The sequence below is a fragment of the Jaculus jaculus genome, chromosome 2 (assembly GCF_020740685.1).
Source record: "Jaculus jaculus isolate mJacJac1 chromosome 2, mJacJac1.mat.Y.cur, whole genome shotgun sequence".
Lineage (NCBI taxonomy): Eukaryota > Metazoa > Chordata > Mammalia > Rodentia > Dipodidae > Jaculus > Jaculus jaculus.
This window is the reverse complement of record NC_059103.1, coordinates 180043466-180070759: the sequence shown is the minus strand read 5'-3', so window position 1 is coordinate 180070759 and position 27294 is coordinate 180043466. Positions and strand designations below refer to the sequence as shown.

The 27294-nt window shown below is 38.0% G+C and overlaps 1 protein-coding gene across 1 annotated transcript in view; it reads left to right on the top strand.

The window, feature by feature from the left end:
* The window catches only part of Nudcd1 (NudC domain containing 1), a 76765-nt gene that overhangs the window by 17898 nt on the left and 31573 nt on the right, over window positions 1-27294 (top strand). Inside the window, exons 3-7 of the mRNA XM_004661389.2 lie at window positions 6181-6366; window positions 15586-15763; window positions 16629-16805; window positions 18468-18672; window positions 24477-24621. Of these exons, the coding sequence (XP_004661446.1) occupies window positions 6181-6366; window positions 15586-15763; window positions 16629-16805; window positions 18468-18672; window positions 24477-24621 (891 nt within the window). The remainder of the gene's footprint in view (window positions 1-6180; window positions 6367-15585; window positions 15764-16628; window positions 16806-18467; window positions 18673-24476; window positions 24622-27294) is intronic.

Sequence of the window (27294 nt, the reverse complement as noted above, 5' to 3'; positions counted from 1 at the left end):
AATTCCTCCTGTTCTCTGCTTCTTCAGCCAAGCCCACCTCCTTTTACCACCTCCCAATAATACCATCTACTACAGATCCACCTAGTGATTAATCTTGATATCATCGTCTCTGGAAAGTTCCTCAGAGGTGTGCTTTACTAATCTAAGTGGCTGTGTGTGTGTGTGTGTGTGTGTGTGTGTGTGTGTGGTTTACCGGAGGTTGAGTTCAAGGCCTCACTTCTGCTTTCTCAGGTGTTAGTCCAGTTTGCAATGTAGATTCCTCGTCATGTTTTTATTGCTTGGATGTTTTTATTCCCCATCCCCTTCCACTTGAGAGAGAAATGGCTGGGTGTTTTTATTTTTAGGTAGCGAGCTTGGAATTGGTCCAAAGAGAATTCAGAGTGTCCGATCCAGGGACAGCACCCTCTAGGTCTGCTGGCCTCTTCCGCACAAATCACCTCTCTTTCAGGCTCACCCTAGAGTAAAACTCACCTCCATTAAAATATAAGAGTTGCTTATTGGGTAGGCGACATCTTTTTGCCTTTTCCCTTCACTTCTTTCCCCTGAACCCAGGGTCCCTGTATTGGTAAGGCTTTCCCCTATTTCAGTGGGGGGTGGGGGGGAGTGGCAGCATCTTTTTTTTGTTCCTCTCTATGGGACCTTGACTGATCATTTCTTTCTTCAGATGTAGAGGAGAAAGCTCTACTCCTGCTCCATTTCCCACACGGGAGTGTATGCGCTCCTCTGCACTCCCCTGTTCATTTTGTGCGTGCATTGTGGGTTTCTTTATATTTTGGCCCTTTTTCCATTCACATAGAAATCTCCTTCACAGGTCCACCTTTTCCCAATGTACCAGTTTTTTTTCAAATATGCCTTATAATTTAACCCTTTCTGAATCAATTTTCCTGTTTTTTATTTTTTATTTATTTATTTTTTGTTGTTGTTGGAATAGACAAGGATCTAAAAGTTGGGATTCTAAGGCTAGGAAAAGTAGCTCCCTGTCCCCACTCCATCTAGTCACACTCCTTTTCCCCATTCCTCTTCCTCTCCCCCACCCCCTGGGCTGGCCTGGATCTCTTGATTGTCCTGTCACAGGAATCTGAGATTACAGGTTTGCTTCAGTATGAGGGCACACTTGCACAAATACTACTGTCCTTGTGGCTGGCACAAGTGCCTTTGTTAAATTATTAACTTTTCATCAAACAGCATGTGCACACAAGGCAGATTTTTCTGGGCCCAGGACTGAAGTTCTTTCCCTACTTGTTTCTCTATCTGGAGCCAGCAGATGGCAGCAGCTGAGCAGTTTAGAAAGGAGCTACACTGCCAAGTAAGTTGTGTTGGTGGTCAATTAGAAAGAAGTGTATTTAGGTAAAAAAAAAACCTTAAGGAAAAATGAACTTTGGATCATTATTTCATATGTTACTGGTCACATTAAGAGAGTGCATTTTTTTAAAAATATTTGGGGCCTGGAGAGATGGCTTAGCGGTTAAGCGCTTGCCTGTGAAGCCTAAGGACCCCGGTTCGAGGCTCGGTTCCCCAGGTCCCACGTTAGCCAGATGCACAAGGGGGCGCATGCGTCTGGAGTTCGTTTGCAGAGGCTGGAAGCCCTGGCGCGCCCATTCTCTCTCTCTCCCTCTATCTGTCTTTCTCTCTGTGTCTGTCGCTCTCAAATAAATAAATAAATAAATAAATAAATTTAAAAAAAAACAAAAAAAAATATTTGGATATATCTGTAAAAACCTTTTCCATTTACTTGAGAGTTTTTACTACTGACAAAGGGCACATTTTTGCTCTTCTGTGCCCACATTTCCATGAGACCTGAGTCTTTGCCACACTTTTTAATCAGACTGGCTGACCAGTGAGCCCCAGCAGCTCTCCAGTTTCTGCTCCCCACTGGAATGAGGTTAAAGGCGTTGACTTGTCCAGCTCTTGACATGGGTATTTGAAATTGTTCTCAGGGAAGCCAGGACTTCCAGCCGGGTGGCTAGTGCTCTTACTGGCTGAGCCCTCTCCAGCCCCACAAAGATTCACTGCTCCCCTGTAGGATTCCCAGAGGAAAGGAGTACATTGCATATAGTTCAGTTAAATCAAGATGTACTTATTGAGAATTCAATGCTAAGCCTCAGGAACATTTGGGTTGCTTTCATTTTATCATTTAAGGTAGCACCATGTATTTTCTTTAGTTTTAAGATAGGTAGTTACGGTTTTACATTTTATATACTTGGACATATTAATTATTATATTAGATATTACACCAGTTTGGCTACTAATTAGATTTATACCAATCTCAGTCATGTTTAACCAGGTGTTTAATAGCAAATGGCTTTAAGCATGTGTAGAATAGTGGCTTTACAGCTTCAGCCATTACTCCATCTAATGATGGATCGCTGCATTAGGCACAGGGAGGCGAGGAGTGGACCACTGGAAACCTTTACTTTGAAAAATCTGTTTGAGGTAAGGGTTTTATTTTATTTGTATATGTCACATATATTGTTTAGTGTAAAAACAAAAGCAAAGTATTTGAGGCAAAAGGGGGAAATTTGCCTTATGTCTGAGTCGGCTGCCCCAGTCATATTCCAGTCTCGTGTTCCTTTCTCCATTGTGGGCCAGCGTGTTTCTGTCGTATGTTATCTTATTGCATGAGCAGCACATTTGTTTCAGCACATACTAACTCATGTTGAGTGTGTATGCTGTGTTTCTTCTTCCTTTTTTTGGTCGAGGGTCAGTATCTCATTGATCTTTCTTTTGATGCTATCAGTAATATAAATCTGCCTCAGTACATTTAATAGTCATTTGGTATTCCATAGCGTAGACATTCAATTTCCCCACCAGCATGTTCCACACAAAGATCCCAGTCGCAGTCTGTTTGAACAAGTTGAATTTGTTATATTCTGCAACAGGAGAGTGTGTACATGCTGGAGAACCACATGGTGTCTCAGGGATTTAGAATTGGTGATATTAAAGGATGGGTCTCTGCTGGGTGATCTGGGGGAGGTTTTTAGGAAGTATGGCTTCTCTTTGACTTGGGAACCATGATGAATCTGGAGAATTCTGTGATGGGAGTCTTAGTAAGGCTTATCCAGAAGGAGAGAAGACATGGCTGAGACTTGGGCTGCAGTGAGAAATACGCTGCGGCGACTGACTCAGAGTTCTGCTTTCCGGGTTGACAGTGTTCACCTGCGTTCAGAGCTCATCAGAGTTGCTCTTGCTTCATGGTCGCAGTGTGCTTGTGCGCTCTTTGTGCTCCATGAGACCGTGTATGTTCAGTAGAAAAATGCTGTTGGGTCTGACTTCTTTCACAAAGCCAGGACCTGGCTAATTCTACCAGGCAGCACCACGGGGCCAGGGCTGCGGTTTCTTTACTCTGTTGATCAGTAAGCACCTTTGCTGGTTTATACTGGCACAAGTTTTCTTTGGCATTGTTATTATGACCATTCTTACAGATGGACCTTTGTGTTTTCTTGGGGACATTCTTATAGTAATTCCTACAAGTTGGATTGAAGCAAAGCATATGTCAAACATTAAATCTGATTATCATCTCCAGTAAGTGTACTTATCTCTGCTTGGCCCAGCAGTATACCTGAGGCAGGGTTAGACCTCACTCCACTATTTCCTTTTTCCTTGCTAATGGAGGACTATGACTTTAATCCTTGCTTTTTACACCAGTGAGTGATTTTTCTTCCTCTCTTGCATTTGTCAGTGTGTAACAGGTGTGAGTGTGTGTATGTGTGTGGTATTATGCGTGTTGTGTGCAGATGTGGCACAGAGGCCAGGTAGAATGTTGGCTGTGTCCCTGTGTTACTCATCTGCTTGTTTTCTTGAGATGGGGTTCCTTTACCAACTCCACAGCTTTGGCACATTCAGGAGCCCTGGCCATTCTCCTGACTCTGCTCCCTGCAGGATTGGGGTTTCAGACGTGTATGTCCAGTCCGAGATTCTACCATAGTAGTATTAGGTACCCCCAGCCCCTCATGCTTGCACAGGGAGTGCTCTTAAATGCTAAGCTATCTCTCCAGACCAAGTTTTCCTTTTAAAAAAATAACTGAAGATTTCTTGGTCATATCTTTTCCCGTGTAAGCATTTTAGATAACTAGTTATTTCTTGTCAGCTTTTAAGAGTTCTCTCTTCCGGCCTTTTAAGGAAGCCAGCTCTGTCCATATGGACATCAGTCCTGTTTGTGGTCTTTGTTTCCTACATGTCCTTTATATATGTGCTGATGTCATTCTGTTTGGTTTGTTGTTGTTGTTGTTTTCTTTTTTGTGGTAGGGTCTCACTGTAGACCAGGCTCACCTGGAATTCACTAAGGAGTCTCAGGGTGGCCTCGAACTCATGGCAATCCTCCTACCTCTGCCTCCTGAGTGCTGGGATTAAAGGTGCGTACCACCACGCCCGGCTTCAGAAGTCATTCTTAACCTAAAATGATAAAGTCTGTAGTGTTAGCAGCTGTTTTACATTTATACCTACCAGTTATTAATCTGTCTGGAGTGTGGGATATTTTTATTTATGGGATAAAAGGTTAATTTCCCCACAAGTGCGTAGTATTTTCTTCATCATTAAGTTGGACTTACCACATCATGTTCTAAATACTGAATATACACCAGGCTCTGGGAAAGTTTCTGTTAATTGCTCTCCATCAAACTGACTGGATGAACTGATAGTCTCTGTCCTTCTGCGGGACATAGGATCTGGAGACACAGAAAGCTGAATGTTTGAACTATGCTAATACCATTTTGTTTCTCACTTTTTGAATTTTATATTATTAATACTCTGATCTGATGATTCTAACAACTTCATATTAGCTATGCCCTACTATTTTGTATTTCTTACAAAAATTAGCATTAAGGAAATCTATAATATTAGAATACAAAAAAAGAAAGAAAAGTGCAATTTCCAAAAAAAATGGACTTTTTTTTTTTTTTTGCAAACCACAACACTTGTGGCTAAGAGGACATTGCATATAGCTTATATAAGATTTATTAAGTGCACATAGAATTTAAGCAGTGTAGGATAAGAAAATGAAATACATGAATAAATGATTAGTTTTGGCCTATTTAAAAAATGTTGATTGGCTGGAGATGGCTCAACAGTTGAGGAGCTTGCCTAAAAAGCTTAGGGACCTGAGTTGATTCGCCAGTACTTATATAACGCCAGATGTACCAGGTGGTGCATGCATCTGGAGTTCATTTACAGTGTCTAGAGGCCCTGGCATACACATTCTCTCTCCTTCTATCTGCCTCTTCTTTCTGTCTCTCAAATGAATAAACAAAATAATAAAAATCTGTTGGCAAAAAATGTAGAATTGAAAACCCTTTGGTGTGTGAGAGTATATTTTCTAAAGAGTTACCCTTTCAGTATATTTTCTTATAAAACATTTTAATGATGCAGCCCATATCATAGCTTTAAATTTTGAGGGAATAGACACAGTTGAAAATTTATTAACAAAAATCCAAGTTAGGCATCATCTAATTGTGTTTTTGTGCTGCAGACCCTTGTCTTTATAAGCATTTAGAACATGATGTGATGTTGTTAATCATTATTTAGAAATACTAATCATTAATGGTAAGAAAAGTGACATTACTGCACTGCTAAAGTACTGTCTGAACCTAGTGGTTTGAAAGGTTAGTTACCATCCCAGAGATTCTATGGTTAGCAACTAGGCAGTTGAGGAATGTGTGGTCTCACTGATACTTGCCAGCACTGCAGTTCTTTGAAAGCCTGCTGGGAGCCAAGGAATTCAGTTTCACTATGATGCACTTACAAGGTACACTTTGGGCCAGTCCTTCACTTCTTCCATGTACATGTCTTTCCATGGACTACCTAAGCATCTCCACAGTATGCTAGCTGTCTTCTTAAGAAAGAATAAAATGAAGGTGGAAAATATATATTCATTTAGTCATAAAGTTCCCAAACCACTTATCCCATCTACTTTCTTTTATTTGTAAGAAGTCAGTCAGTCTAAGGCCATACCACAGGAACATATTTGGTATCATCTGATCTCGGAAGCTAAGCAGGGTCCAGCCTGGTTAATACTTAGATGGGAGAAATGAATCAGTAGTATTGTTCATACTCAAAGAGTGGGAAATTAAGCCCAGCTATCTCTTATGAGTATGAGAGAATCAAAGACACTACGGTATTTATTTTGTGGGTCAGTGGATCCAAGAATAGGAAGGGATTCATTTATAATGTTTCGCTTCTTTTTAGGACACTGCTTTAGGAAAACCACGGGAGGTGTTTCGACTTCCTACAGATATGACAGCATATGACAATCGCCTTTGTGCGTCTATCCATTTCACATCCCCTACCTGGGTTACCTTGTCAGATGGAACTGGAAGATTGTATGTCATTGGAACAGGTGACCGTGGAAAAAGTGCTTCTGAAAAATGGGAGGTGAGTTTTTTGTTTGTTTGTTTCTTGTAGAATTATGTGATGCTCTAAAGGCATATGCAAATTAGACACTATTTATTTTAAAATAATATTTTTAAAGGACAGTTTACAAGTATGAACTCTTAGTTTTTATAATATGTTCTGGATCTCTTTAATTAAATTATATATTATCCATTCTTATTTGGATCTGGGATTGGTATACTTGTCAAAAATCATGTTCATTCTAGTTAGGTGTGGTATTCCTATAATCTTAGCATTTTGGAAATCCTAAGCACTCTGGAAGTTAATGCATAAGGATTGTGAGTTCAATGCTAGCCTGATCTAGACAGTGAAATTCTATCTCCAAAAATAAAGCAAAACAGAATTACAACCCTTTTTTTAGTAGCTATTTCTTGGTCATTTTCTATATCCAAGCTTTCATGGTAAACATTGACATATGTTCGTCCTTCTTGAAGACTTACCCATGCTTATATTGCATCCTTTCCTCCCTTACCTTGAAGATATGTTTATACTTATACAAGTACATAGCCCGTGCCTTCCTTTATATTTAGTTCAGGGTCCCAGCCCATGGATCGTGCTGCTCACAGGTAAGGCAGATTATCCCACCTTAATTTACCTAATCAAGGTAATTCCTCACAGACAGGCACAAAGGCTAATCTAGCCTGTATAGCCTCTCATGAGTAATTCTTGGTCTTGTTGACAGTCAGTATCACCCATCATAAGATAATCAGTTTCCATACCCTCCTTAGAAAATATGTTGAAATGTAGAGACTTATTTGCAGATCTCTTAAGATACCATAGTTACATCAATATTTTTTAAGGAAAGAAGTAGACTTAAAATCCAAGAGGAAGGTTAGCATTTCAATAGTAAATAATTTCTTCAAAGCCTCCATTTTTGAAAGTAGAAGAAAATGGTTTACTTTTTCAACTCCACTGAATTTTGCTTATAAATATATTGGTATGCTATTATATCAGCAAGTAACCTTTAGGTCTGAGGAAATAGATACAAGTGTAATATTTCCATGTTACTTTTTATCAGAGCAAGAGATACCTATACATTATCTGTATTAATTACTCTTCCCATTGCTGTGATGGAAACACCCAACCAAAGCCCCTTAAGGATGGAAGGTTTTATTTTAGCTGACAGTTTGAGAGGATAGAGTCCATCTTGGCAGAGAAGCCTTGGTAGTAGGAGTGGCATAGTACATCTATGATCAGGAAGCAAAGAATCAACAGGAAATGAGGCGAGGTGCTAAAATCTCAATGCCAGCCCCCCAGTGACTGATTTCCTCCAGTGAGTCTGCACCTCCTGCACATTTTACAACCCCAAACTGCACTCTCCACTCAGGAACAAGTGTCCAAATACATGAGCCAAAGGGGGTCTGGCCAGGATGGGGAGTAACATTTCACATTCAAACCAAAAGACTCACCAAATTTTACTAAGTGGTATGCTACCAAGTTGTTGGTGGGCTGGAGAGCTGGCTTAGTAGTTAAGGTGCTTGCCTGCAAAGCCTAAGGACCCCAGTTCAATTCCCCAGTACCCATGTAAGCCAATGCACAAGGTGGCACATGTGTCTGGAGTTCATTTGCAATGACTAGAGGCCTTGGTGCCCCTTCTCACTCTTTCTCTACTTCTTTTTCTTTCTATCTCTCTCCCTCTATCAAATAAGTAAAATATTTTTAAAAGTCTAAATGGAAAATGATAAATAACTATAACAATAGCCTGTTTGTGAGATGCTGTTGTATTTTCAGTTTCATGTATGCATTGGGCATTTTAACCTTTTCTACTCTGGCATCCTGTAATACCTTGAAAGTAAAAGGAAAACCAAGGCATTGCATTGTGATCAAGTTACACTGTCTGGAACAGTAGGACAGAGTTCTGAGAATGATGCACAAGAAAGGTATAGATGCACATTTATTACCAAACTGTGTGAAGTTGGTTTTAAGAAGGAAGGGAGAAGGAAAAGGATAGCTTAGAAATACTACCACAAATTCCACTAGGAGATGTGTAGGGATAGAGACCTCTTTGAATATGTCCCCTTAACACATATTCGGTTTTGAATAATCAACTAAAATTCAAATCTCTCCTTTTTTTTTTTTTTAAATTTTATTATTTATTTTCAAGGGGGGAGGGAGAGAGAATGGGCACCCTAAGGCCTCTTGAGCCACTGTAGACCAACTCCAGATGCATGCACTTGCGTATCTGGCTTTACATGGGTAGTAGGGAATAGATCTCAGGCCATCAGGCTTTGTAAACAAACCCCTTAAAGTGCTGAGCAATCTCACCGTCCCTCTCCTGGCCTTTTTAGTGTACACAGTTCACTGAGTCCTAGTGTGAGGGAGAGTGGGAGAAAAATGGGATTTTAACATTAGTTTTGGAGTGCCCAGCCCTGAATTTAGGAGCCTAACTTCTAGAATTTTCCTGCCTAGAATTGGGCAAACTGCTTCTAAAAGCAAAGCCTGAGAGATGGGAGAGCTAACTCATGTTATACCCAGCCCAGGAGTGGGTTAGGTGCCTCTAGCAGCTGCTTGAGGTAAAAGAAACTGAAGAGAACTTTAGTTTAAGTCATTAGTACACTCAGTGCATCTGCTGCCACGACAGCTCAGATGTGACTACAGCTGTGGTTTCCTCTGCATATAGGTGCTCATTGGCATTTTTAATTGAATAGCCCCAAACCAGCAGTACGTGAACAATTAGTACATTGTATGAGCACAGAGTACAGAGCTTTCAGCTTTGGCTAATCCTTCAACATTTGTTAGAGGAAGTGATTTCAGGCTATGACCTGCTAGACTTTGCTGACCCAGAACACACATACACTCTGATCACAGAGCAGTGACATTAAGCCTACCTTTTGTCTTAAGCAGATGGGCTTAATGTGACTGGGCCACAGATCTTGACTTCATTTTCTTCAATGCTATGATCATTGTGCATCAAATCAATGGAAATTGGTCAAAGAGCATAACTTAAGATCAGTGAGCATCATTAAGCATTGTCAGTTTTGGTCATCTTTGCTGTTCAGGCCAAAGGCAGAGGAAACCTAGTTATATTGCTCTAAATAGGTGGATCATACAGGTTTAACTTTAGAACAAGTTACAAGTAAGGAGTTGAGCATGTGAGAGCAGTAACATTAGAAGTTATTTGTAAGGTCCATAAAAATATTCCCACATTTTCCTATATTTTAATCTTAGAGTTCATCCCCACTGGTTTTTCTTATAGTTCTTCCCCACAGTGGTGGGGAGACACTATGTAATGTTGGGTCACTTTAAAACAGAGAAGTTTGGAACCTTGGGTGAATTGAACATAAAAGGAAGCTAGTGGTGGAAGCAGTCAAGGAACATGTTGTGTGTAGGGCAAAGAGTGTCCAGGATGGCGGTGATGGTGGAAGTGCAGAAAGAGAAATTAAAGGTTATGATGAGGTCTGAGATATAAATTGCCACATTTGAGGGACTGGGTTTGTCCAGAAGGCCAGAAACCTTAGCCTCATGATTGTGGAAAGTCTCGTCATCTACTCTACTCTCATCCTGGTCCTGTCATTCACAGAGAAAAGGAAACATTAGCTGCTTGTCCCTGCCAAAAGTTAAAGTCATTTTTCCTCCTTACTGTTTGTGTTTACTGTCTGCACCAATACAAAACTCAGCCAACTGACTCACATCACACCTTCCCCTGTCAGCTCAAATTTGAGGGTTTTTGTTTAGTTTACTTACGGAAATCATAAGAGCGAGTTCCAAAGACCTGCTCTTTTAATAATTTTGGTAGAGGTATCCCAAAACATCAGGAAACTAATAACATCGTTCATTTCTTAATAAGCGTTTAAAAGTAGCAAACATGAAAGGATTCTGAATGTAGGTATGAAATAGCTTTTATTCAGACAGTTTTTATTTTCAGTTTTTCAAAACCATATTTAGTAATGATTCTTAAAACTTAATTCTGTTTAGTATTACTCTAATAAAAACATAATGGTTTTTTAGATCCCAGCTTCTCAAATTGGATTGTGACCCCCATATTGGGCCATGTAGCCAAACATAAGGCATAATTAATTTAGAATCAGTAAAATGTTTCTGAACTTGCAGTGACCAAAATATTAATTCACAATAGGTGTGATGAGCCTGAGGTGCTCTGACGGCATCCACCTGGGTTGCATAGTATGACTCCATTACACCCTAGGTTCTGAACTCACAACATGAAAACTTTGACTGTGTTGCTGTCATATGGTGTAAGTGCCATGAATGCTGCCAAAAGATCTCAACTCAGAAGAGATACTATTGTAGGTCATGATCTTTTTTAAAATTTTTGTTTGCTTATTTTTATTTATTTATTTGAGAGTGACAGAGAGAACGAGGCGGAGAGAGCAAGAGAGAGAATAGACGTGTCAGGGCCTCCAGCCACAGCAAATGAACTCCAGATGCGCGTGCTCCAAGTGGCACGCGCATCTGGCTAACATGGGTCCTGGGGAATTGAGCCTTGAACCGGGGTCCTTAGGCTAAACAAGCAAGTACTTAACCACTAAGCCATCTATCCAACCCCATGAATTGTTTTTATTACACATAAAAGGTTTTCTGTTCTTATAGAAACATTGGCTTAATCACTGAAGGCAAAGCCTGTTAGTAATTTCCTATCCTCATTCCTCTGTGTTGTGGTCACCTTTACATTGCTGGGACAAAGTACCCAACCCAAACACAGCTAATGGGAGGGAAGGATTATTTTGGCTTACAGTTTCGAGAGAAGCTCCAGTATGACAGGTAAAGGCATGGCATGAGCAGAGGCTGTATATCATCTCTGCCACAGCACGTCTGCAGCAGTAACAAGAGAGTAGCAGATAAAATTGGCAAGCTAGGTGCTAACCAACCTCAGGGCCCACTCCCAGCAACACACCTCCTCCAGCAAGGCCCCACCTCCCAAATTGCCATTAGCTGAGAACCAGTCATTCAGAACACATGAGTTTATGGAGTGGGGAGGGTATCTGATTCTAACCACCACACTCCACAAGTATCATATTAGCATGTTTGTTGTTGCAGTCAGGTTTGCATTGCTGGCAGAAATTGCCCGAGCAGCTTCTGGGAAGAAAAAGGCTTATTTAGGCTTAACAGACTCAAAGGGAAGCTCCATGATGGCAGAGGAAAACGAAGACATGAGCAGAGGTTGGACATCACCCCCTCACCAACATCAGGTAGACAACAGCAACAGGAGAGTGTGCCAAAAACTGGCAAGGGTATACTTGGTATAATACTCATAAGCCTGCCCCCAACATTACACTGCCTCCTGGAGGTGTTAATTCCAAAATCTCTGTCAGCTGGAACCTAGCAGTCAGAACACTTAAGTTTATGGGGGACACCTGAATCAAACCGCCACATTCTCTCCCTAGACCTCATAAAATAATAACCACCCATGATGTAATATGCAGTGCATTCCATCCAACTTTAAAAGTCCTCATAGTTTTTATCAATTCAATGATGTTCATTCATCCCCATAGTCCAAAATCTTTTTTATTATTTTATTTTATTTTAATTTTTTTGGTTGTTCAAGGTAGTGTCTCACTCCAGCTCAGGCTCACCTGGAATTAACTCTGTATTCTCAGGGTGGCTTCAAATTCATGGTAATCCTACCTCTGCTTCCCAAGTGCTGGGATTAAAGGCATGCACCACCACGCCCAGCTTCCCATAGTCCAAGATCTTTTTTTTTTTTTTAATATTTTATTTATTTATTTGAGAGCAACAGACACAGAGAGAAAGACAGATACAGGGAGGGAGAGAGAATGGGTGCACCAGGGCTTCCAGCCTCTGCAAATGAACTCCAGACGCATGCGCCCCCTTGTGCATCTGGCTAACGTGGGACCTGGGGAACCGAGCCTCGAACCGGGGTCCTTAGGCTTCACAGGCAAGCGCTCAACCGCTAAGCCATCTCTTCAGCCCCCAAGATCTTTTAACTGAGTCATAATATCAAAAAATAAGCCTGAAAAGCCATAATGACACCAAATAAACATTCACACTGCAAAAGATGGTATTGGGCATTGCAAAGAAATATTTAGCCGATATAAGATTTAAAACAACCAGTGCAAACATCAAACTCTGTAGCTTCAAGTTCAGCAACTCTAGTTAGTGGCAAATCTCCAAGTCCCAATAATTTTAACCAGCAACAAGTCTCTGGTATTCCAATTCCACCTCTCCAGCTAGGCTACTCATAATCCTGGAAAACATCATCTGGGCCAGCAGTTCTCCTTGGCAGCCATCTTGTGGTCCCAGCATCTCCACTGCAACCCAAGGTTCATTCTCATGTCCCCATGGGGTCTGCAGGCATCCAGCAAACCTGCTTCACACTGCCTATAGTCATTGCCAAAACACATGACCACATTGCAAACTCAGTGACCCTCTCAGTGACCCATAATACCAGGTAGGGTGCCGGTTTAATTCAGGGGAGAATTAAGCAGACTTTGAAGAACAGGACACTCCTTGAGCACGCAGTCCCCTTCAAAAGAGTCTCCATTCTTCCTGTTGCCCCAGTGCAGGTCAGCTGGCCCAATATCAGTGGTTATAATTTCAATTGCAGCTGAACGAGCAGCAGTTTCAGCTTAACGATTTCTTCCTGTGCCATATTCCTCTGCTCACACCAGTCCATTTCTATGCAAAGCAACCCTGCACAACTTCTCAGGACACGGGCATAACAGCAGGCTTCCCACACAAACTGCATCTGGCCCCATCCAGGCAAAGCTCTTTCTCACCCTCATAAGCCAAACCTCACAGTCCATAGTTCTTACTGCATTCAGGTCTTTCAACTCCTACCAGAATAGTCCATCAAGCTGTACTTACAGCACTGCAAGGCATCTCTTAGGCCAAGATTTCAAATCCTTCCACATTCCTCTTGAAAATCAGCTCCAAAAGGCCAAAGCCACACAGTCAGGTGTCTAGCAGCAACCCCACTTTCAGTACCAACTTTACTATTGCAGTCAGGTTCGCATTGCTGGCAGAAATCACCTAACTCAGAGCAGCTTTGGGGGCGAAAAGGTATATTTTGGTTTACAGACTTGAGGGGAAGCTCCACGATGGCAGGGGAAATGACAACATAAGGAGAAGTTGGATATCACCCCCTCACCAATATTAGGAGGACAACAGCAGTAGGAGTGTGCCAAACACTGGTAAGGGTACATTGGCTATAATACCCATAAGCCCACCCCCAACAATACACTGCCTTCAGGAGGCATTAATTCCCAAATCTCCATCAGCTGGGAACCTAGCATTAAAATTAAGTTTATGGGAGATACCTGAATCAAACCACCATATCTGTGAATTGTACTGTGTTAACATCTTCTTGATGGATGTGGTGGTGCATGCCTTTAATTCCAGGACTTGAGATGATAGCTGTGAGTTCAAGGACAGAGAACTATATAGAGAAAGACTATATAATGAATTTCAGGTCAGCCTGGGTTACAGGGAGACCCTACCTTGAAAAATAAAAATATATAAAAATTGTTTTTTGAGTTGTTCACTTGAGTTTCATAAAACATTGAATGAATTTTGGATTGGAAATATTAAATTTTAATTTTAATGTATTTTTGCAAGCACTCAGAGAAAAGAGAGAGAGAGGAAAGAAAAAAAGAAACAGGCTTGCCACGGCCTCTAGCCACTGCCAATGCACTCCAGAGTCCTGCAACAATTATTTGTGCATCTGGCATTATGTGGGAACTGGGGAGTGAAACCCAGGTCATTAGGTTTTACAGGCAAGCACCTTTAATCGCTGAGCCATCTCTCCAGCCCCTCTAGTAATTTATGAAAAGGCCCTGAACTATATTTTACTACACAGTTATCCAAAGTGAGGTTCTTAGCATTGACAATTAAAAGATCAAAATATCAGTCAAGTCCCCAAAACCTCAGAAGATTCTTTATGCACTACAGTACAAATATTCAGCCAGCCAAGATTTAATTGTTTATGGAAAAATAAACAAGCATACTCTTCTCATTAATAAGAAAATTTGCTTTCATCCTTAGTAAGTGGTCAAATTATGTGTATACTAAGAATTGTCTTGAATATAATTTCTTACCAGTGCATGTTTACTCATATTCTTCTTTGATGTACTAACATAACTTGGGTCGTGTAGTAGTTTCTCAGATGCAAGGGACTGCAAATGGAAACAAATTTAAAACTTGTTTTAGGAGACTGGTTTAGCAGTTAAAGGTGTTTGCAAAGCCTGTCAATCCAGCTTCAGTTCCCCCACATGCACCTAAGGAAACATGGTGACAAACAGACCATGGCACACCCATGCATACACATGTTCAAGTAAATAATAAATAAAAATTTAAAAATCTCTCTCCAGATCATATATCTATAGTAAAAAAGGATTTGCTAAAATTTTGTTTGTCTTTTGATTGGCTTGGGGATGTTACAGGAAAATTTAAGATAATTTTTAAAATATAAATGGGCTCTTATTTTCCAATATAAGATTGTCTTATGGCACTTTTTTTCTCTAAAGCCTCTTACTTCTTCCTTTGCAAGTGTCTGGAAAATAAACAGAAATGTAAATGAACACAATAAGAAAAAAATATGCATGAACTAGCACATGGCTGCACAGAGTATCCAGAAATGGGAAAAATGTGGAAATCAGTCATATACGAGAGAGAGAAGAGATGGAGATGTCTGCACTGACCTGCTGCTGTCCTCTGTGTTTGTGTAGAGCCCCTTTTTCCCTTGACAATTCTTTTAGAAAATTGCTTTTAGTTCTGCTTTGCTATGTGCATACCCTGCTGTTTTATTTATTTTAAGGCAAGAATGCTGATCAGTTTTAAATATAGATTTCTTTCTTTATGATCTTTCCTTGAGGAATGATATTTAAACTTCTAGTTCATATGTAAAAGCTTTTTAAATGTTTGTTTCCTCTTGAATAAATTGCAAGCAAAATATTTATTGTGGGCTGGAGAGATGGCTTAGCGGTTAAGCGCTTGCCTGTGAAGCCTAAGGACCCCAATTCGAGGCTCAGTTCCCCAGGTCCCACGTTAGCCAGATGCACAAGGGGGCGCATGCGTCTGTAGTTCGTTTGCAGTGGCTGGAGGCCCTGGCACGCCCATTCTCTCTCTCCCCCTCTATCTGTCTTTCTCTCTGTGTCTGTCACTCTCAAATAAATAAATTTAAAAAAACAAATAAAAATATATTTAAAAAAATATTTATTGCCTTGTCAGTAATTTTGGTATTTATTCTGAGAAGTACTTTTGAAAATTATTTTTTCTTTTCTGTAGATTATGTTTAATGAAGAACTTGGGAATCCTTTCATTCTAATTCACAGTGTCTCGATGCTGAAAGCTGAAGGACATTCAGTAGCTGCCTTGCTTCTGCGAGTAGAGAAAGAGGACCTGGATATGAAAGGAAGTGGTTTCTATGTGTCCTTGGAGTGGGTCACCATCAGTAACAGTGAAGGTACAGCAAACTTCCCAGTCTGTCTATCACCCAGTAGGCTCTGAAATGCAAAGCTGAGTTTACTTAATTAATACAACAACTGTTGTTTTCTTAGCAGTATTAACTAGAACATTGGATAAAGATTGGTAGTCAGCTAAGTTTGAAAAGGAAAATGTACAATATCGCCATTACACTTAAGACATTTTAAAGTTTCTAAAATGTTTTTGCCAAAAGAAAATTTAATTGTAATCTGTCATTTCCAAACATATTAATCATGTAATGTACTGTTTGTCAGCTGCTTGTTACTTCTTGTCTTCCACTTGATAGGAGAAGTCATCCTTTAAAGCAAATAGCCTTAGTTTGGAACCCTTAAATTCAAGAAGGATGTCTGCCACACATGTTTCTATAAGTGAAATACAACTTTTAGTTCATTCATGAAAAAAAACCACAAGAGATTCTGCAATATGTGTAAATTAAATGTGTGAATATAGGTTAGGATTTAGAGTAAAAGTGTTGATAAATGTTGTAGAGCAGATTTTATTGAGTATTTAACTCATAATGTAATGTGAGTTGGTTTTGGGCTACTCAGTTTGAAGCTGAAGATTAAAGCTGTGCAAGTGTGAGTTTGAATCCCCAGCACCCAGGTAAAAAATGCTGACCATGGCACAGTGTGGTGGTGATCCCAGTGTACAGGACTTAGAGGCAAGCAAATAGGGTCTTCACAGAAAATTACGTTGCCAATTTTTAATTCTTATTAAAAGATTCTTTGTAACCTATCTTTTAATAATGTATTTTAAACATTTAATGATGACTAAAAGTAATATGTTAGTATTTTCAGGCTATTTTTAGATTTTATAATGATTCTAAGTATTTCATTTTGCTGCAGATAATAAGAGGTATGAAATTACTAAGCGTCACATATTGCATGGAAAGTCAGTGCCTCATTATGCTGCTGTTGAGCCTGATGGAAGCGGTCTAATGGTGATCTCCTACAAGTCCTTCAGATTTGTCCAGGAGAATCTTGAAGAAAATATGGAAGAAGATGCCTCAGAGAAACGCAAAGGTGATTTTCCCTCTGATTACCATGGAAATCATGTGTGTTTGTGTAGATACACATTTGTATATTTGTCTCTCAGGAAGGTTAGAGAGTCCACTAGTGCATGACACAAGTTTTCTTCATTTTCTTTAGTATACCAACTCTGAAAATCTTTTATGAAGGATACCATATGAATAGCGTGAACTGTTTTAAGTCAATAATTGCATAACTATCAAAGAGGTTTTCTTCTTTTAAATCTGTAGTTACCTTACTTTATTGGATGTTTAATAAATACCATGAAAATAAATACTGTCAGCTTACTGTTGGCATTTGAAAAACTAGTATGTTATAATCTTCTTTTCAGGTATAATAATAATCTTTTAAAATAAACTTAAGTGTCGTATATATTGGTACCTTTCATACTGAAGTGAAAGCTTCATCAGGGCATAATTATTATATTTTTTCAATAGTTGAATGAGAAATGTTATGTTTTAGAGTGGAAAGGTTGACAAGGTCTTCCAGAAGAAACTTATATTTGTATACAGAGAATACATGTTTTAAGAAATTGAAACAAATATTACTGTTGTTCAAATAGTTTTATATTTAACACATTTGCATTCAGTATCTTTTTCCTTAAATAACTTACTTCAGTTTAGGGTCTCTACTTTTGTTATATTAAAAAAAATGGATTCTTTAGAAAATAATCATGCAATACTAGTGCAATCAATATTTTGAAATGATTCCCTAGGGTTAGTTCATATATATACACACACACATACACATATACACATACACATCAGAATACAGAAGAGTTATTTTGTGGGCCTTTTACTGTCATAGCACCTTGTTTTTTATAAGTGATTTTTCTTTTTTTTTTCTTTTTTGGCTAGACCTGAAAATTCTTTCCAGAAAATTCTATTTTTTCTTAATTTTATGTAAAGTTTTTCACGTGCTATTCCAAAATAAGTGTCCACATCCGTAGACTGAACACCTTTGTTGAGCAATTGTGAGAGAAGGAATGAATGAGACTCTTGCTTGTTAGAACCACCCTGCACCGGTATCTGGGACTATGTAGTAGATTACAGGCCAAGTGAGACACAACTTGTGTTTCAAACTCTTAGTCCATGCAGGTTTTTTTTTTTTTTTTTTTAAAGATTTTATTTACTCTCTTGTGGCAGAAAGAGAATATGGGCACATCAGAACCTATTGCCGCTCAAATGAACTCTAGACTCATGCACCACTTTGTGCATCTGGTTTTACATGGCTATTTTGGGAATAAAACCCAAATCCTCAGGTTTTGCAAGCGTCTTTAACCACAGAGCCATCTCTCTAGCCCATGCTAGTGTTTTTCTTGTTGATACCTCATGTTCTGTCTTCAATTTCTCCTGAACTTATCAATTATTTTGTCATAGAGTTTTCATAACGATGAAGAAAAAACCTAAAACATAATCTTTAAAGGCAAAGGAAGACACCCACGGGCACCACCAATTAAGAAGGGCTGTGAGCTTGGAGCAAGAATTTCCTCAAGTCTGTTTGTTTGTTTGTTTGTTTGTTTGTTTTAGTTTTAAGTCTATGAGATGAAAATATGCTGATTCCTTTAGATGAGTATTCCTTTCCACACTTGGCAGTCTAATTCTATATGTAGTAGTCTTGTTTGTATTGCATGATATATTTCCCTTTTCCCACTAGAGCCACTATATTACTGGCAACAAACTGAAGATGATTTGACAGTAACAGTACGGCTTCCAGAGAATAGTACTACGGAGGACATTCAGATACAGTTTTTGCCTAATAGCATCTGCATTATGCTGAAGGCTATCCGGATTTTGGAAGGAAAGCTGTATTCATCTATTGATCATGAAAGCAGTGCTTGGGTTATTAAAGAGAATAATAGGTAAGTTTTACAGTTTTGCAATTGAAAATTTATTTTTGTTAGATTGCTCTCTTTTTTTTCCTTTTACACAGTAGTTACATCAGAAATTAAAACAGTAGTATCTTTATTTCTGATCATTTTCTTAAGATAGATTAAAAAGGTAATCACTATATCAAAGAACATAATTGTTAATATAAAAGATAGGAGGGGCTAAGGTGGCACTTGTTTTTAAAGCAGATAAAAGGTGGTGCATCTATCTGATTCAGAGACCCTACCTGTTTCAAAGAAGATGAAGCTCAGATGCCTTGACCTTGTCCTTCTTCCTTCAAACATATGCTGTGGCAAGCATGCCCATATACAAAAATAAATAAAATTGAAAACAACAAAAAATAAAGCAAAAAATTTAAGATGCTAATATAATTATTACTTGCAACATATAGTGGTGATCTCACTACCATCTAACAAAATGTGAAAATATGCATCTGTTTTATTTGTACTCTTAAAGGTTTGTAATAGAAATATTTTTTCTATTAAGTTTAATTTAATTATAAAATTATATATTCTCACTCTTTAACATTGAAGATCTATAAGAAGTTACAGAGTGAGAAGTCTCCCTCCAGTTCTAGCCTGCCAGGCAGTCACCCAGCCTCCCACTCTCAGCCACTATTACTTTCTTCCTGAAGTATTTTGTATTTAGTCAAGCATGTAGCTTTCTTTGAAAACAAAAAAAAGTGTGTGTGGGGGGGGCTCATGTTATACATATTTATACATCTTATTTTTCATGTTAAAATATTTTACTTTATAGAGAGAGGGAAAGAGGTAGAGATAGCGAGAGGGAGAGAGAATGGGTGTGCTAGGGCTTCTAGCCACTGCAAACAAACTCCAGATGCATGTGCCACCTTGTGCATCTGGCGTACATGGGTACTGGGGAATGGAACTGAGGTCCTTTGGCTTTGCAGGTAACCACCGTAACTGCTAAGCCATCTCTCCAGCCTTATTTTTCAGTTTAGAGAATAATCTTAGAAATCTTTCTGGTAAGAATATGTGACTACTTTTATTACTTTTCATGACTTTATATTTGTGCCATCCTTTTAAACAGATTTTGTTCTTTGTTGGGCACTTAGACTACTTTCAGTCTTTGGCTACAATAAATAGATATATATGTTATTCTGCATATGTAGAACTCTGTATGAAGGATAAATTCTTACGTATAGAATAATTTTCAAGCATTAAAGAAATACAGGATATATGCTAGAATGAAAGCTCAGTCAAAAAAGTGCTACCTTGCAAGCTTGAGGACCTGTGTCCAAGCCCCAGAACCCACATTTACAAAACAAGCAACCAGCGGCAACATGAGGATGGGGAGGCATATACTTGTAATCCCAGCATAGAGGCAGAGGCAGGTGGGCCTCTAGACATCTAGTCTAGTAATAATAATAATTGGCAAGTCCTAGACCAATGAGAGATCCTATGCAAACAAGTGGTGGAAGGTACCTGAGAAACTAATTTATCATGTATTTCTTTTTCAAATGTGTTTGTTAATTTTTATCCAAAAATTTTCTGCCCCTCAGAAATTGAAAATCTGTTTTTCTCTTTTGTGTGTATGTGTCTGTGTGAGTGTGCAGGTGTGCATGCACATATTTGCACATGCTTTGGAGGCCAGAGGACAATCTCAGCAACACCATCGCCTTTTTTGTTGTCATTGTTTTTGAGAGTCTCTCATTGCCTTGGAAATTGCCAGGCCAGGTAGACTGGCTGGCAAGTAAGCCCCAGGGATCTTCCTGTCTATCCCACACAGAGATTACAAGCTCACACCACGATGCTTGGCACTTGGCCATGACTTCTGATGATTAGACTCAGATCCTCATGCTTACACAGCCAGCACTTTACTGGTCAAGCTTCCTCCCCAAACCTGAAAATTTAATATTTTTCTAAAGGTACCTGAAAAAAAAAAATTAAAAGCAAGTTATGGACAGTACTCATGTCAAACAATGGATGTTCATTCTCAATGTATAAAGAAATTATCGAGATTTAAAATAAAAGTATAATCATATTGAAACATATCCACGTGCTTTGAGTAGACACATTGTAAACAAATTGTATGAATGGTTGATTAGCAGGTGAATAAGTAATTATTAGGTCATTAGGGAAATTAAAGCCAGAATCAGACATGGTTGCATGGCAGAAGCTAAAGCTATTGACAGTGTCCATAATCTAAATGAGCATAAGTTAAAAAAAAAAAAAAGGAATTCAGTGTCTGTGGCAAAGTTTTAAGTAGTTTCTTGTCAAGTTAAATGTATCCATATTTTATAAGCAGTAATCCAGATCTTCCATGTTTACCAACGAGAAATGAAAATGGACGTTAAAGAAGATATAGAAAATGCATAAAACTATTCATAGAAAGCTTTATATTTATATCTATAAAAGTCAGCAACCTGACATGATTCTAATGTTCATGAGTAGGCAAGTGAATAAATACATGTGCTATGTTTGTAGATAGAGTGCCATTCTGTAATAAAAGATGGATAAACACAGAATATGAGTAAATCACAAATACTGGAATTGGGCTAGAGAGATGGCTTAGAGGTTAAGGTGCTTGCCTGCAAATCCTAAGAACTCCGGTTCTAATCTCCAAATTCCATATAGCCAGACACACAGTGATACAAGTGTTTGATGTCACACATATGCCCAAGAGAATCTGGAGTTCCTTTGCAGTGGCTGAAAGCCCTGGCATGCCCATTCTCTCTCCTTTTCTCTCTCTGTCTTCTCTCTCTCTCAAAATAAATAATAAAAATTAAATATTTTTTAGAAATACTGTAATCAAAAGACACCTGAGACAAAATTGACATATTTTATGATTTTATATATGCAAAGTTCTAACAGTAGCTAAAGTAATCAGTAGAAATACAAGGCAGAAATAGTGTTTATAAATGTAGGTATAGCAGAGTTAACTAGAAGAGAGTACAAAGATCTTTCTGGAAAGTTCATATATTTACTAAACACAGTGAATTTTTTTCTGTTCTTAAGATCTATGAATTTTGTTTATAAACTATACTTCAATAAAAGGGGAAAAGGTATTTTAAGAGGCAAACAGAGTTAAGCATCTCATGAAGCTTTTGCACAGTCACCCTCAATTACCATGCCTCTGCAAATGTGTTCAAATTCTTCATCTAAAATGGATAGGTTAAGAAAATTGCTTTCGTTATAAAATCTTGGTAACAATTGAATTTATACATAGATTAATGAATAGGTTATTGATTTCTTCTGTTGTCATATTTGATCAAAAGCAGGATTTGGGTTGTTTTAAAGTGCATTCTTAATTTCTTCATATAGATTAATATTGTGTAAAAGACATGTTTTCACATAAGATATTATTTTTTATATGTAGTGTATGACTTATGGGACTCTATAAAATAGTTCCGAGAAAGTGTTAATTTTAATAGCAAGTATCCTAAAATGATTCTTGTTAGTAACATTTGATGACTTGATTATATTTTGTACTACATGAAGAATTATCTGTTATTTCAAATGTATTTTATGTCTCTACCTATTCTGTTTAATCATGTTTATATGTATGTGAAAGATTTAAAGGCAGCATGTAAAATAGACAAGCCAATTGGAACACACTGTTGCATGTAAGTCATCAGGCAGGAAACCAGCAAAGGACTGGGGAAGCAGCTGGCATTTGTGCACTCAGTACATGACATCAGCCAGTATTGTTCTTCCAGTGAATCTGAGATATTTGATTACTATATTTTATTATAAAATATAACTGTAGGGCTGGATAGATGGCTTAGCAGTTAAGGAGCATGCCTGCAAAGCCAAAGGACTCAGGTTTACTTCCCCAGTTCCCACATAGAGCCAGATGTACAAGGTGGTACATGTGCTTGGAGTTTTTTTTTCAGTGGCTAGAGGCCCTGACACTACCATATTTGCCCTCTTTTTCTCTCTCTGTTGCTCCCCTCTCTCTCTCTCTCTCTCTGAAATAAATAAATAAAATATTTTTTAACACACATAACTATAATGAGGTGTAGGTGGATTAAAAAACACAATCTGTCTATTTATCCCTATATCCACATATCCACATGATACTTTATCCATATTTCTCATTTTGAATAGTTAATATTTCTCATTTTGGAAAAATTTGGTGTCATTTTTAGTTCATTATGTATTTTATTTTCTTTGTGTGAATAGAATGATACTAGATTTGAGATGTAGAAATGCAGTCATGATATATGGGCTACATTGCCCAGTTGTATAAATTAGTGATGGTTTAGAAATCCTTTGTAACTGCTAGTATATGTATTCTTTTAAATTCTTTTAGTAACAGCTAGGAACTTACTTACACATGCTGGTTCCTGAGTAACAGTTCTTTGACAATTATTTACACATATTTGTTCAAAGAAGTGCAGTGGGTCAATGGAGTGGGGGACTAGGATCCAGGCTTCTTTTCTAGCTTGTGACTTTGGTCAGATCCTTAACCTCGTAGTGTCTTTAGCTCATATTTGTAAGGTGAATGTAAAGATGATAATGCCTCCATTTGGCTGTGGTAAAGTTAAGTAAGGTAAAACATGTGAATGACCGCTTACATCATATGGTAAAGCACTAGGTAAGTATAAACTCCTGTCATTATTTTACCATCATCATCATCAGATTACCCATTTCCTTAGAAAATGCAACTAAGTCTGGGTATTATTGACTATGGTGGTAATTTTCAGTGTTAATGATAAGGGCTCCTATTACATAAATAATTTTGTATAGTCTTAAAATGAATAGTTTCAGAAAAATTTTAAATGCTGTAATTAATTCATGAGGCATTGATAGTACCAATTTTGAAAAAGAGTGGCTGACAAGTTTACATGTTCTCTTTGATAATTATGGTAATAATTATTATTGTGCTCTTGGAGTTGTTTGCTTGCAGTTGTGTGCAGAGCATGGGTCAGTGTGACATGTATGTATTAAAGATCGCAAATTGAAAAGGATTGTTGCTGCGAAACGGCTACCACCGCTATGTCTGAGTTTCTGTTAATGGCTTCAGTGCACAAAATCAGGTTTAAAATAAGCTACAGAGACTACATTTCCATTTTTCCTGTATTACAGTTAATAGTTTTTTCTAATTTCCACATTTTATTTCTTATTCTTTAAAATTTCTTAAATTTTAGCATTTGCATTGATTTAACCAGCTTCCTTTTCATTAATAATTATGTATAAAGACTACTAGTCTGTGAAAGTAAATTGTTTTTCATATTCCAAGAAATCCCCTTTAGTTCTAGGCAGTTTTCTTACTGTACATGTCTGATCCTCAAGTGTGTTAGGCGCATACTGCTTATATTTCTGTTGTTTAGAAACAGCTACCTACAATGGATTGAATATTTTCTAAATTAGCTCACTCATCCAGTCCCTCTGCTCCCCCTCAGGCCAATTGATGAGTCGTTTCTGGTGGTTCTTTCATGTTTGTGAAGCCCAAGCTATTTACCTTTGAATTATATGAATATGGAAAACTAAAATGAGCTTGATTTTTAGTAAAATATCTTGTACATACCAGATGGGTAATATCTCTCCTGCCATCCCTCTCTCTCTTTCTTCCCTCGACTCTCTCCTTCCTTTCTTCGCTCCTTTGTATTGAGCCATATTCTCAATCTATAGCCCAGAGCAGCTGTAAAACCTCCACTCTTCTGCCTCAGTTTCCATAGTGCTAGGATTACTGTCATGAAGCTACCACTTCCATCCTAGATGGGTAAATTGCTATAGGAGAACCATCTGGTATTGATTATATATTGATGGTATAGTAATTTAATATGATATGTTTCTTATTTAACTTTTAGTTTAGAGATTTCCTTGATTAAGAAGAGTGAAGGACTGATGTGGCCAGAGCTTGTGGTTGGTGATAATAAAGGGGAACTTATAAGAGATGCAGCAGAATGTGCTGCAATCGCTGAACGTCTGATGCACTTGACCTCTGAAGAACTGGTAAGCCATCACAGTAGCAGTGTGACTCCGAGTCCAAAAAATGCTATGTGAGGATTACACCATGTCTTTCAAATGTAATTTTGTCTTTCTTAATACAAATGATAATAGATCGACTACTAAATTGGTGAATGTTCTAAAATGACTTGAGTTGTATTTTTTCTTACCCTATGAGAATACACATATATGTATGGGCATACTGTGTAGAGCATATACACGGTATTCACCTAACCTTCCGTATATATATCTTAAATATTCCATTAAGCAATGCTAACAGGAATATTTTTTTATTATGTGCATGCTAATAATCTGCTCAATGTTATAGGTAATCTTAGAATATTATAAGTATATACCCATGTTTTTCATACATGTAATAGTGATTTTTATGTATGTGTTTATTGGCACATATTCACTGGACATAATGATTGGTTCATGGACGTTTTTCTTACTTATTTGAGAGAGAGGGAATGGGTATGCCAGGGCCTTTGGCTGCTGCAAACCAGCTCCAGATGCATGTGCCACCTTGTGCTTACATGGGTCATGGGGAATCAAACCTGGGTTCTTTGGCTTTGCAGATAGGCGCCTTAACTTTTAAGGCATGTCTCCATCCCTCATGGACATTTTTCAGACAAACATCTGATGTACTTTGATCTTACTTACTGCTCCATCTTCTGCTTTCTCTACTCTTTATTCCCCTTCCTCAGACAGTCTCATTTCTGCTTTTATGTTATATGTTTGTGATTATATTTTGTATATTTATATAAAATCTAGAATCCATGAATGAAATTGATGTTTATATTTCTGAATTGCACTTGTTTTACTTAATATGATGATCTCCACTTATTGTCCTGAAAAATAACATAATTTCATTCTTCTTTATGGCTGACTTGAACTCCATAAGTAAATCTTCTGTGGGTGTCTCTTAGGTGTTTTTTGACCTTTAGTGGCATTTTAAGTCTCATTTGCTTTGTTCATTTTTTTGTCTGGATGACCTATCTTAGAGAATGAGGTATGGAAGTCACCCACCATTATTGTGTGGAGGGGATTTTGTGCCATTACGTCTAGTAATGTTTGTTTTAGTAATTTGAGTGTGCCAGTGATGGGTGTATATGTATTTTGAATTGTTGTGTCTTTTTGATGGAATATTCCCATAATCAGTATGAATCGTCCTGCTTTACATTTTGACTGTTTGATTTACAGCTAACTCTGCCATAGTGTAGTATAGGTACACCTGTCTTCTTCCATTTCCATTTTCTTGGAATGCCTCCACCCTTACCCCAAGGCTATTTGGCTTTGCCAGTGAAGCTCATTTCTTGTATGCATCAAATAAATTGGTCCTGTTTTATTTACTAGTGTGTAACTTAAAAAAAATTATTTTTTGAGGCTAGAGAGATAGTTTAACATTTAAGACGTGCTTGCTTGTGAAGCCTAAGGACCCACGTTTGACTCTCCAGATCCCACATAAGCCAGATGCACAAAGTGACACAAGTATGTGAGAACACAAGTGTGCACAAGGTAGTGCACATGTATGGAGTTAGATTGCAAAGGCTAGAGACACTGGTGCACCAGTTATCTCCTTCTCTTTCTCTCTGTCTCCATTCAAAAAATATAACATATTTATTTTATTTATTTTTATTTGCAAACAGAAAGAGAAAGAATGAGAATGAATGGACAAGCCACTGTCTCTGTCTGCTGCAAATAAACTGCAGATGTATGCACCATTTTGTGCGTCTGGGTTTACATGGGTATTGGGGAATCAAACCTGGGTCATTAGGCCTTGCATGCAGGCAATTAATTGCCTTAACCACTGGACTGATCTCTGTTGCTTTAGTCTGTATTTTTTGATTAGATATTTGAGGCTGTTAACATAGACCATTATTATTGAAAGATATATATTAAATTCTATAGTTTTTGTGATGTTTGTTACTTTCTTAATCCTGGTTTGGTTATCCACTGTTCTAAAGCAGTTCATTTATTCCTATAACCTATGACTTAGTGTCATAAACTCCTGTAGTTTATGTTTAGCATGGAAAATTTTCTTTCTCTTCAATTGTACAGGATAACTTTGCTATGTAGTAATCTGAGCAGGCAGTAGTGTTCTTCTGGCTTTTAGAATTTCTGCTCAAGAATCTGGTAGTCTGTTGGGTTTACATTTGACATTATTTTACTTCTATGCATTTATTTTATAAATCTGGGTTTTTAAAATGATGGCCCATAGCTTTTGCATATTTTGTTCATACTTTATTATTTTTTCCTTTTTGTTGTCTGAATGATCTAATAGATATGATTTGTTTTCTAACCTTGATTTTGTTTGATACTGGGTTTTTTCTTTTCTTTTTGTCACTGAACTTGTCTTTATTCAGCAGAATGGTGAATGGTCACAGATATTTTCTATGGTATTTGTCATCTTTTGAAAAACATCTTTATCCATTTTTAATACCTAGATAGTACTTTATAAAATTATTAGTAAATTGGCCCTGCCTCTGTTGTAGAAGAGACCACAAGGAGTGGCATTAATGTTAACCTTCTGTTGCAGCTACCTTCTTACTACTGGGGCTAAACACACAACCAAAATTAGCTCATGTCAGGAAAGCTATTTATTTTGGCTTTCAGTCTTGAGGGAAAGCTTCATGATAGCAGAGAGAAGCATGGAATGAGCACATGCTCTCAGGACAT